The sequence below is a fragment of the Condylostylus longicornis genome, unplaced genomic scaffold (assembly GCF_029603195.1).
Source record: "Condylostylus longicornis isolate FDR11 unplaced genomic scaffold, ASM2960319v2 ptg000072l, whole genome shotgun sequence".
Lineage (NCBI taxonomy): Eukaryota > Metazoa > Arthropoda > Insecta > Diptera > Dolichopodidae > Condylostylus > Condylostylus longicornis.
Window position 1 is genome coordinate 1,989,931 of NW_026578040.1, and position 13,434 is coordinate 2,003,364.

Consider the following 13,434-nt stretch of genomic DNA (forward strand, 5'->3'; position numbering starts at 1 on the left):
AGAAGAAAAAGAGATATTATGATTTTTTTGTCTGTATTTTTCGTTTTTTGTGACCTCGTCGTACAATCGCTTCCGGTAATTCAAGCTAAAACGTGATAACTTATTAAAATATTATATAAAAGAAGTTTTTCTCAATAATGCAAGAAATTGGCGGTGAAACAAAATAAAATTCCCGGTTTTTGAAAATAAAATAAAAATTTTACATAATAAGTTTTCGAAAAATTGTGATTTTCTCTTTTTTTAGTTTTTATGGTTTAAGTATCATTTATCCAATTATAATGCTAATCCATTTTTTATTGAATTGAGATATTTTGAAGCTTCTTCTTTTATTATTTTAATGGGAGAATTGATTTTAAGAAAATTCGTATGAAAAACTTTATTTGCAACTTCGTGTTATGAAAAAATCTCAAAATAATATTTAAATATTTGAATAACTTAAGATTTGGTTATTAAATTATCAAATTACATAATGTACGTACATATTAAAAAATTATTAGATTTATGAAAAGTTCTTCTCTCGTTTTTATCACATTTTCAATAAAATTAAAAAATTATGCTAAAGTCTCTGAAGAGTTATGCTAAAGTAAGCTAATTAGTATCTTTTATTAAAATTCCGAAAAATTCGTAGACAAAATGTCAAGATCCTAAGCTAAATTTTAAATTAACCTTTGAATTCTAACTTGTTTTTTTAAATATTTATAAACGAGCATTTCTTTTAATTAATATAAAATTTTTTAATTTTTTTTATTAGTAAGATATCTTTCCTGAAATTGAGCGAAATTTTGTTCTTTTTTTTTAATTTTTCTAAAAAAATGATTAGTTTTATTGGACTCTTAATAAAGTAAGAATATAACATAAAAATTTTAGTATAAATCTTTTTTCATTATAATGTTTTTCATATGTCACTTTTACCACATTTCAACCAAAATTTATTTTTGAAAAAAAAAACGTTCGTTTTTAATTAAACTATGTCCGTATAATTATGCTCCTATTTAGAAACCCTTTATACCATTTATGATAGAAACCGAACCCTCTCTTTGAGCTATCGCTTCTAAAAATTAACAAAATTTAACGTCTTAAAACTTAACGTCTTTGAAACTTTAACCTTTAACAAATTTCTATAAAAATAAATATACATAAGTTATTCATACAGGAATTTCTTCATATAGGAATTGTTTAAACAATGAATTTAAATGATTTATTAACTCATTAGAGCTTCTTTTAACTTTGTTCTTATCAAAAATGTACTCAAAAATAATATCAAGAGAATATGTAAAAGATAATTTTAAACAAATGTGTTTTGTCATGCATTGATCAAACTAGTGGTTTTTAGCAACTTATGGTAAAAACTAAAATGTAACATTCATTTTGAATATATTATGTAAACTAAAGAACTGAAACAATACAAAATTTATAAAAATAACTTAGTTGGTTTTTGTGCAATATTTCCTTTATAACTACTACGAAAGTTTTCATAACTGTCTCGACTTTTTCTAAAATATGTTTTCTTTTTCTCGGTTGCGCACTAAATCTTATTCAGCAATTAGAAACTTCATAAATTGGTGTTTTTCAAATAGATTTTTATTACATGTTTTCTAAAAATACCGAAATGGTTAATAAATTACATTTATGAAGGCAGCTGCGTACAAAAATTAATTATTATCAATATATTAAAAAATTACTTAAGATTTAAAAAAAAATTTTCGCAGTTTTTTTTTAAATTCAATTATGTAAAAAAAAATTTCCTTGACAGTTATGATTTGTAATAAATTTAAATTTTTGCTTTAATGCTTTTCATAAATTTTTTGCTCTTTTTGATTTTTTTTAACTTCGGTTCGTTATCACGGACACCGATTTACATCTAAAAAAAAAATAAAAGATTAATTTGATATCGATAACATAGCTAATTATAGCCTATAATAATATTGATGTTCTTATAATCGTTAACTATTAACTATATAAAGAAAATTGAACCACGCGAAGGAGAAACACAGACAACAAATCAAATAAATCACAATAAAACGCATGAAACAAAAGAGGAATAACAGAAAAGCAGCAGATTAAAAATTAAACCGAATTGTGACCAGCTACCGTGAAAAAAATATACTATACCTGCAATTGAAATTCATGGAAACAAAAAAAAACAAAATCAGTGGCCATTAAAATATTTTCAATAAGAGAATTAATAAAATTATTCACAAGAATATTAACTGTGATGAGTTTATATTACATAATAAAAGTGGAAGATATGAGAAAATTTAATTTTTTACTGACCGCATTGTGTACACAATAGGTAGGTTATGTGATGGCAAAAAATTTTGCACATCGAGTTTGCAGTAGGAACGCACTTCCCCATTGTGAGGAATAGTAAATAAATTATTTTTAGCAACCAGTCGATCTGTCGGTCTGCCGAACTGTCTATCTGTGTGTACACGCGTGTATCTCCAGTTCGACTCAACTGTTTTTCATGAAATTTTACATGTGAATTTGTTTAAGCCATGTCACGGATTGTTCAACTTTTAGGATATATTAGGCCTTGGTAATTGGACTTTTTGGGAGCCAATTTTACATTTAGAAATAATCAAACAAATCCCTCGAAATTTAATATTTCAACTTGGTGTGTTAAAACAATTAACATATAAATTTTTAAGAACGATCAGGGTTCGGAAACGGAATTTGTAAATTCGGCTCCTAGTTCAATATAGTTACATTTTTCTAGGTGTATTAACTTAAAGCTTACTAATGCCCTGAAAGTTGGGAAGAAGTATTTAAGAGGCATTTTTATAATATTCTGTAACATTTCCACTTAACTAGATAGTACGCATTGAGGTCGGTTATATGCTGATCACATCAGATTTTTGTTTTCAATAGGCGCCCGAAATATGTAAAAAGTACAAAAATTTATTTTGAAAACTTTTTTATTCTTTTTATTCTATAATTCATCATATTATCATAATATAAGACGCGTCATATTAAAATCGTATTATTTTTAATAATTTAAAGAATAAATTTTTAGAATAAATTAAAAACAAAAATGAGAATAAGTAGAGATGACCATGTGAACCATGTGATAGCTATTCGAAAAAATTACTGTATTTAATTCGAAAAAACTACAATCTATTTCTTTCCTATACGACCTTAGTATTAGCGTTTAATTGGATCACTATAACTTAAATGTTTTCTAAACCATGTGAATTAGTAAATATTATTTTTTGAAGTGTCGAAAATAATGACTGTCTTTTTATGTTTATGTAAATTTACAGTACTGTACCCTCAAAAGCTTCCGAAATGTAGCCAATAACTTCAGAAGTTTTTAAATAGCCAAAAGGAGCGATTACAACTCAACTTTTTTTTAATAACACTAGTAAGCCTATTCGCTTCGAGACAAGACATCAGTATATTTTCCATAATAATATGTAGTTATACCTATGATTCGTAACCGAATAAATTTTGAATTTTTATGGGAGCCACCATTTAACAACAAAACAAACATTTAAATCAACTAAAGTTTTGGTATTTATAAAGCATTATAGACCATTTAAGAAAATTTGATAAATTTTGCCCCAACCTTTTTATAATATGGGGCAATTAAATAGCTGAAAGCAAAAAAATATCAAAAATAAGAAAAAGGAATACAAAAACTAAAGAACAAACATAACTGTTGTTTTCGCGCGACTTAGCCAGCACATAAAAAATTAAAGAAAATAATTCAGTGAGACAATAAAATGACACATTTAACCCTAAACGTGAGCTGGGAATAATTTTCCATTTAAAAAAGGATAACAAAACAAATGAACAACCCACCCGAATGAATAAATGAAATTCTAAAACGTCCAAAATATTATTCCCAAAAGAATTTTGCAAAAGATTAACTTAAAGATTTCATAACCAGAGAAACGCACCATAAGGAAAAATTGTGGCGTGGTCAACACATAACCGACCGCGTCGTAAATTTTTTTGATTAATATTTTGATTAATTTTTGTTACTTTGGTAAATGGATTAAGCAAGATATTTCCTGTCACTTATTTAAAATTTAAAGAGAGCCGCAGTAACCCGCTAATAAATATAACTTAAAATTTCATGCAAAATTAAATCAAATTAGGGTTAATTTCAGGGTGCTGATTTTTTCGGAAATTTTATCCGTTAGTTTTGAAAAATTGTTTCATATCTTAAAATTTATCAAATAATAAAACCAAACTTATCCCAAGAGTTGTTCAATAATGATTGAATATCCTAAATGAACAAAAACCAATCCAACAATCCTATCTTTATGCCAGATACAAACCGACTACTCATCACAAACTGTTTATTTTTCTCTGTCATAGCTATACTCATTTCTGTCGAAACATCGACGTGCAAAATTTAGTGCCATCACAAGACCTTCTTTTCTATAGGTTATATGATTTGTAGAAAGGTATGAAAAAATACAAATTATTTAAAAACAAAATTCATAAAATATTTATGTACCAACCTTCGACCAATTAATAATTTTCATGTTAAAATTTTATTTCTAAATTTATTTTAAAAAATTTATTATATTGCTATAGAGAATTTGTGGAAACCAAATATTATAAGTAAGTACGAGTATAAATGATAAAATATTAAGTATTTAAATTTCAAACCATATAATTATGAACGTTTATAAAATAAAAAACTAATATTTTATTTTAAAACTTTTTTTTTAAATCGTTGCTAATAATCGTAAATAATTTACAATAAATTAATATTTATTGGGGTAAACCTATAACAAGTCGTAATAAGCACTCTTTCGAATGTGCTTAGTTTAAATATTTTAGAATAAGTTCAACATTTTAAAAGAATAAAGACTTTCTTTAATTTAAAATAGACACCTTATTGATGCTTATACTCCTAAAGAATTTTATACGTAACATGCGCTCCAAAATTTTAGACTCATCTGAGTTGTGAAGTGGGAGAAAAATTATGTAAAAAATATTAACAAAGAATTGCCTGAGATAATGGCTATGATAACAAATTCGTTTAATATCACATGTGACTTCTATGACTATTTGCACTGAATATGCATTATAATTGACTAAATCATTCAACCATTAAGCAAAAAAGTAACCTTAAACTGAGACTACTTTCAGATTTTTAAGGATAAAACAAAAGTACATAAACTTAAGAGAAAAATTTAAAATGTATTACTTAACAAGGTTAATAAATTTTTCAAGGTGAGTAATGATTTAAAACAACATGTTATATTAAGAAAAATTGAACACCCGAACAAACTATCAAAAAATTTTATAGATATCAGTTTTTCCATGGATTTTCAACATAAGGTGTGATGTATTTATTTTCATTAGTTATTAAATATTTATGCCAATTATATAACTAATTAAATAATGTAATATTATTTAATTAATTATGTATAATATATATTTAAAAAATTTTTTTACTGATTTTTCACTCAAATAATGTTATAAAACTTTGTTAAATGATTCTTACTATAGTTAAAATATTATTAAAAATAATTTTTCATAAATATTTAAAAAAATTACTTAAGCGTATTAATTTTAATAAACCTAACCTAAAACCTACATCACATTACATAAAAATGAATTTGTATTTTATCTAGCTATAAACGAAAATGTTATATAACAGTGTGTTCATCATATAAATCACAATATTTTTATACATCTTTTTCTACTTCTAGGTTATCATCATATACACAAACACTAAGTAAGTTATGTGAATACACATAAGTTTAATCGAGATGAAAAACCGAAAAACATAGGCATAAAAATTTTTTTTTGTTTTTACAATCCATAAACTTAAAAAACTTTTTTATATGTCTCAAATTTTTTTTGTTAAAACAACACGTACTTAGTTTTTTAATAAGTAAACGCGAATTTTCAACATAGGATATCACTTTTCATAGAATTTCTAAGTTCAAAATACAAAATAATGTTAAAATGGTGTTAGCATAAAACTGCTAAAACTTTTACAAAAAAATTATATTATTAAAGAAGATTATAAAATTATTTTATTATTTTATTTAGTACTTGTTATGCGTTAGAGTGCGAATAAAAAAAAGTGTTTTACTTAAAAAATGAGAAAAAAAAGTATAAAATTTCAACAATTCTTTCTAAGTAATGTATAAATTGGTATAAGTTCATTCTTTCATATATTGAGATATTTAAGGGTTTACGTTGAATCAATTTAAAAATATTGGCCAACTTTAGTCGATTTTTGTTTATTTCATATCGAAATAGAACTCTATTGAAATTGTGATTGCAACTGTGGAGAGAAGGTATCTGTGTATAGTTCATTAGTGTTTTTAAAAAGTAAACTTATACCACTTTCAAAAAAATTAGCTTAATTCATTAATAAAACAAGTGATGAAGCAAAAAAATTAATAAATTAAAAGAAAAATTTTGTTTTATAACACACTGGAGCTTCCATAGTCTGAATCACTGTTTTCGAATATTAAGGAATATAAAAATCTAAAGATATCTAAATCTAAAGATTGGTTAACTGTTTCTTTGGATACGAGAAAAATGTAACTTGGACCGTATTGCAGTTCACTCCTGACTTTCATGGAAATTTAAGCCAGCTGTCGTAGCTGGAACTTAAAATTTTAAAAAAATCTGTTAATTCATTTCTAAATTATGATTAAACATGTAAAACCGGCTAATAACATACGTCCGGTTCCTGATAAGGATTGCCATATTAATAATTTTCTAAAAAAAGTTGTAACTTTTTTTTCATTCGGTAACTTTTTATTTGATTTGATAACTAAAATCTGAATGTTTTAAATAGGTAATTTAAGAATTTCGAAACAGAAAAAAGTGATGTTTGCAGACCGGAAATGTACTTCTCCATGATATAGAAACGTTTTCATATATAAATATATTTTGTATTAATTGTAAATTGCGCTACAATAAATATTTAATTGATTTAAATGATAAATAGCTTGTACTGAAAAAATTAATTTTTGCATTGACAAATTGCTAAAGTGTTTCTCAAACAAAATTTTCTTGTCTAGTAAATATAATTTTTAGGTTCCTATAACAATAACTAAAAACTACTTAAAGCAAATATACTTTATTAAATATTATTACTTAATAATTTTAAAAATTTAATAAATTATTATCATTTTTGTAAATTTATCGTTAAGGTAAATTAATTTTATTCTCTTTCGAATTAATTACCAAATATAAATACTTCAATTTTCAAGCAAAAAAAAAAACAAAAATTAGCATCTAATTTTAGCATAATTTTCCACATCAAAACCATTTTAAATTTTATATAATTTTTAAATACTCGTATTTAAGTATTTCAATTTCGAATGAGTGTGGCAAAGAGTGGCGTTCATTGAAAATGATTACGATATTTTGGCCTTCAATTTTTCTCTCTTTATTGTTACAAAAATTATAAAAATTTACTTTTTTTTTTCTTTTAATTGTTTTTGTTAAATTGTTTAAAATTATTTATTTAAATAAAATTTTTGTTTTTTCTTTTCGTTTTTATTTTTTGTGTTCTTATTTTCATTTTTGGGATTGTTTGCTTATATTTGATTACAAAAACAAAGAATCGAAACCAAATAAAAATATAAATTCAAGGTAAATTGCGAGTTAAAGAAACACAACGATGAAGGAGAGCTATACAAGTACAATAAATAATTAATTAATAAAAGCCTTAAAAGTTTCGAACAATTTTACAATAATTAGTGTTCATCATTTCCCCATCAAGAATAAAAAGACAAGCTTAAGATGTTTTTGCTTTTTTTTTTAAAAAAATTAAACAAATTCTTTTAAAATATATATATATAACTATATACTTATATATTTGTGTCTAGATTACATAACGCAAAAGGTTTGTCATGAATTCAGTGATGATTAAAGTTTAAATGATAGTCACGTTGTTTTCAACTAATTTACATATTGTTGTATTGAATAACTTTATTATATTTTTTTTTCACGAAATTTTTCTTGTTTCATATTCTTACACTTTTCAGATATTCAAAGAACGCGCGCAATTCTATATACTGTAACCAAAATTTAAAATATACAACAACTGAAGAATAATAAAAATTGAAATCATTAACCGAGTTGAAAGAAAACCGTCTTATCTTTGGAAAAAAAAAAATCTTCTACAAGGTGGCCATAATACAAGGTGGTCCAAAACTGGTGCTAAACCTCTTGGAGGTGATTAGTTGGGATTTTTTAGGGAGCAAATTCGGACGTCTAGCGGTACTTTTAGTGGGTTAAAGAAAATCAAATTGAAAAAATTCCGTCAAACAAATATCCATAACAGCTTCGAAACTGATGAAGTTAGAATAGTGTGTTTTTTTTTCTCAATTTATTATTTTGCATTACAATTATAAATGTATGTGGATGATGTCAAACTTACCGTTTTCTAGTAAAAACTGCTTAAAATATGAAATTTTTAAAAAACAAATTGTGAAGAATTACACGAAAACACAAATTATTTTTTTCCCAAAAACCTACAAAGAATCAAATCCCGAGAGGTTTTACACAGTTTCGGACCACCTTGTATTTTAAAAATCATTAAGCGTTTTATTGTGTTCTATTATGATTAGCATTAAACAGATTTAAAAGAGTTGATAACTAATTTAAGGAAGTTCTTAAACGAAGACTTTTAAAAACAAAAAATATAAATTTTTAGTGCGATAATAAAAAACTTCCGTATTATTTTATAATTAATATAGAGAGTACCACTTAAAGAGTGTTTTTTAAAATGCTAAATTACTTACATGAATAGATTATGATAAAAATTCTCATAAAATTGAAAATACTTCAACATTTATTATTTGTTGAATAATTTCAAAAATTTTTTGCTTTGTAAAAATATATTAATAAGTTAATTTGCAAATATTCCAATTTTTATTTAATTCTGCAGTTTGTAAAAATAAGTAAAATAAAGTTGGGTCAAACAAATGGTTTGTATTGTAGCACTTTTCCCTTCAACAAGTGAAAATTCTGCTTTTAATTACAGTCTATGTATACCTACCACACTATTAAAATTATTTTCATTCATATATAAAACTATTTCTAGGATTGCATATATTTAGGATGACGCATATTGCAGTCTTTGAAATAAAGCAAAAATTAATATAAAAAGGGGTTAACATGATGCTCGATTTTAAGGTTTAATTGTGTGAGTTAAGAAAAATAATTATATTTTATAATTTCATGGAATTTACCGTTAGCTTTCTGTGTTTATAAAAATTTGAAAAAGCTTGCGGTTTCGGAAATATAAGGTGTCAAAAATTCAAATTTTACGAATTTCAAGAGGCGATAACTTGAGAGGGGGTGGAGATGGAAAAAAATTTTCTTCTGATGAAATGAACTATTTATTAATGTTTAAAAGCCCCTAAAATTTCAAAGTTCTACATTATGGGGTCTAGAAGCAAAACGAGATCAAAAATTTGGAAAAAAAGGACTCTAGATAACGGTAAATTTGAACGGCCATTTTGTTTTTCTAAAGTTTAACTATAGTATAACGCGCTAGGGGAAGCAAGCCAATGCCTTTTTGCGTTTGAAAAATTTCAAAAATGCTTATGGTTTCATTGCAACAAATATTTAAAAAAAGCCATTTTTAGGGTTCTGTAGGGGTATAACTTCTAGAGGGGGGGAGATAGGTAAAAATTTTGTTCTACGGAAATAAGTTTCTAGTGAAGATCTATGTACGTACGTAAATTTCAGCTTTCTATCTTCAAGGGTGTAGAAGTTTTGTAAACAAAAAAAGTGTCCAAGGACGGACGGACGGACGGACAGAGTGAAACTAATAAGCACTTTTTTCAAAAAATTTTTTGGAAAAGTGCTAAAAAATATGATTGATCTCATGTGTTTATATAAACTAAGTAAAACATTATACTTGCAACATTTTCCTTTCTTATCAACAGTAGATTGCCGCGGTATACTTGCTCAATATCTTTTAAAAATGTACATACTCGTACATTTAAAAAGAATTTTTTAAAAAATTTCTGATAAAATCAATTAATCAACGATTAATACAAAAAAGTTTTCATTTTCCAGTCTGATGACAACATTCTTCAACTACTATACATGTAGGTGTTAATTAGATCACAGATGTAATAACTTTCTAAAATCCTTATGTTATACAAAATTCCATGTTAAAACCCTCAATTTCTTTACAAATTATTGCGGATACAAACTAAAATAAAATATAACAATATTTAATAAACATTATTCTAATACTAAAAAGGAGAATTTTAATAACGAATATATAAGCAAATATATAGAGAGATGATTTGATAATAAAAAATATCAACATAGTATCAAGAATAATTATCGTCGTTTAATTTTCAAAATAAACTAATTTTTATGAATTTTTCACAACACCAAGAAATGAAAAAACACAAAGGATTATAATATGGAAAAACTTCTTAATTACACCAACTGAGATCTGGTCCATTCCCTTTATGAAAAGCAAAAATGCAAAAAAAAGCGAAATAGGCATAAAAAAAAAAAAAAACAAAACAAAAACCAAATTTGTGAACTTAAAAAATTTTCGCCTCTTTTTTCCGCCAACAAGAACTATCATAATAGAGAAAAAGACTGCGGTATATCCTTTAATTAAACGATCCTTTAAATATGAATTTAAAACCTTTTTATTTTATTTTTCTTTTTTTTAATTCTCTTTTGATAATTCTCTTCGCCATTTTTCTGCTTTATTTTCTCCTGATTTGCAATTTTGATTTTCTTTTTTTATTAGAAAACTCTGTTGTAATTGAAGATAATACTGATATTGTTAACAAGTTTATAATATTGAAAATTGAACGGATTTGCCGTTTAGATTAAATTTCTTTTAAATTTCGTTAAATATGGTTTGTCAATTGTAATTTTTTTTACAGCAAATCATTGAAGACAAAGTAAACTACTCTAGAATTTTGTTTATTTTTATTGACAATGATCAATTGATGCCTTCAAAAGGTATCGTGGTAACTAGCATGTAAAAATCCAACAAATATTTGAAAATGCTGACAAAATTTATATTATAGGTATATGAAAATAAGATGCTTCCAACCAATTTTTTGTATAATGAACTTAACTTCGCAGAATAAATTTTTAAATGGCATATTATTTTATGTGAGATGTTACAATTATTAATGTCATAATAATATATATAATGTTGGAAATACTCTACAGTTGAGAAAAATAGCTTTTCAACTTTTTTCATTATTTTGGTAATGATATGCTATCCTTTTGTTATATCGTCGTAGTTTATTTAACGGAATCTGTTTTTTAAACTTTTCCATTCCTTGAGCACCCTCAGGTCTAGGTTTTTATATTACTAATAAGAACCCACACACTTTGTTTTTTTTCTACTGCTGCTTTTGCACCTATAAAATTCATATTTATGTAAACCGTTTCAGAATATGTACTTAAATAATGTGTATCCAGGAAAAAATTCAGTATAACTCCAAACAATATGTAGGTATATGTTTACTTTAGCTTAGAAAGTAAGAGAAAAATAAACGGTATTTTCTCTGTATTTGCATAAAATCTTTTCACATATTATTTCCTCTTTGCTTTTTTGCCATCGTTTATATTTTTTTAAGTTAATTTAAGTTTTTTTTATTCTCCCTTTCTCTTTTTCTCTATCTCTCTCTCTTTATTACTCAAGCAAGCCTCACAACTTGGAAAATAAACAGTTCCTTTTAGCTATTTTGCTTTTTTGTTTGCATGCTAAATAAATGATATTATATGCGAATAAAATGGGTTTGTGTTTGATTAAATGTGTGCGCGAGTATTTACCGTATGAATTGTACTCGTACTTTACTGTCCCTTTTTTTTTTGGTATTGTTTTCTCTTTTGCCTGAATGTTTCTTTTAAATGAAGAAAAGGATTTTTATAATATTTTTAAATAATATTTTAATGAAATAAATATTCATATAAGAGAGGAAATTCTTCGAAATTTATTAACAATTTCCCTTTTTATTAATTCAAGCACTTAAGAACATAACAATAAAATTAATTAATTTGCTGCCTTTTTTTTTGTGCTGTATTGTGTTGTTTTGAGAATCTTCTATTACGAAATAGAATTGGTGCTCTTTATTATTTTTATCTTTTGCCTTTCTAAACTAAATTATTACACGTTCCTAGAAAAGAATAATAAATGTTTCAGAAGATTATATTTCAAAATATAAAAAGCAATACAATACACACTTTAAGTTTTTTGTTTTTGTTTCATTAATTTTCTTCGTGATGTTTTTCTTCAGTTTTTGATTTTCTTGATTTCAGTTTTTGTTTTATATTTCAAACAAATTTTAAGATTTTTTTCATTTTTCTCTATCTCGTCTAAATTCATTTCATAACTGAGTGATTTGAAATTTCAATAAAAAAAAAGAAATAAGTTTTCAACCTTTTACTTATGGTTTATTAAACTATTCAATCCCGAAACTTTGAGCAGCCTTTCCCCACTGTTTACCAAATCCAACGTTTAAAACTGTTGCTCTATTTGGAAAAATGAAAAAAAAACACTGAAATCCATGCTATATATGTATATATGTACATTATTAATAACTACAATAACACTCTTTCTATAGCACGCATTAAATCCAAAAATATAAAATTCATAAATTTCCTAAATCTATACACAGCATTTTTATTTGATTTTATTAAAGGGCGGATACAAAAAACTACGATTTATGATTTTAATTTACAAACAATCAATAAAAAAGCAGCGTTGTAACTCTTTATTTAACAAACCAAATTATTTCTTTATTATGCGTCTTGTCAGTTTAGTTAATATTAATTTATTTGTAAGTTTTTGTAAAAATATTTTTTTTATTAAAATAAAATTTTGGAAATAATATAAATGCAAAACAAAATTGTTATTTATGTTATAAATAAAATATCCGTGACTTCAACAATGCTTTATAAAAAGTTTAAGTACGGTATTAATACAATTTTAGTACCGTCTCAGAGCTTTCAATACCTTTACATTGTAAAAAAAGCTGCTAAAGCTTTTGATACATTTTGGAATACAATTTTCACATTGTTAACATATACTTTGAGGTTTGTTTGAAAATTTCAACTCGAAGTTATGTGAAAATTTTAATTTTTAACAGACGTTACCACATCATTAAAAACATAGCAATTTTATGCTGCATTTTAGGAAAAAAACTATTATTATTGCTAGTTATTATGCACTTTATTGCTGAAAATCTTTGCTAGTTTATCTAATTTGTTATTTGTGGTAACATTTATATGACATGTATAAGAAGAGCGTGTTCGATTTTTTCGATACCCGATTTACTTTTATTTTACGTACTCATTATGTATAAAAAGAATGTAGAAATGGTGTACAATGTCAAGAGCTTTTACTAAACTTTTTGGAATGTGATACAATTGTAAAGTTTACGCTATAAGCGCATTATTGAAGTCACAGTATTTTTTATGGTTTAAAATTAACAAAATCGA

The 13,434-nt window shown here is 25.0% G+C and overlaps 1 protein-coding gene across 1 annotated transcript in view; it reads right to left on the reverse strand.

The window, feature by feature from the left end:
- Positions 1–1,782: 1,782 nt before the first annotated feature.
- The window catches only part of LOC129612468 (homeobox protein B-H1-like), a 79,575-nt gene continuing 67,923 nt past the window's right edge, over positions 1,783–13,434 (reverse strand). The window contains exon 4 of the mRNA XM_055526074.1: positions 1,783–1,861. Coding sequence (XP_055382049.1) covers positions 1,856–1,861 — 6 coding nt within the window. The 3' untranslated portion in view covers positions 1,783–1,855. The remainder of the gene's footprint in view (positions 1,862–13,434) is intronic.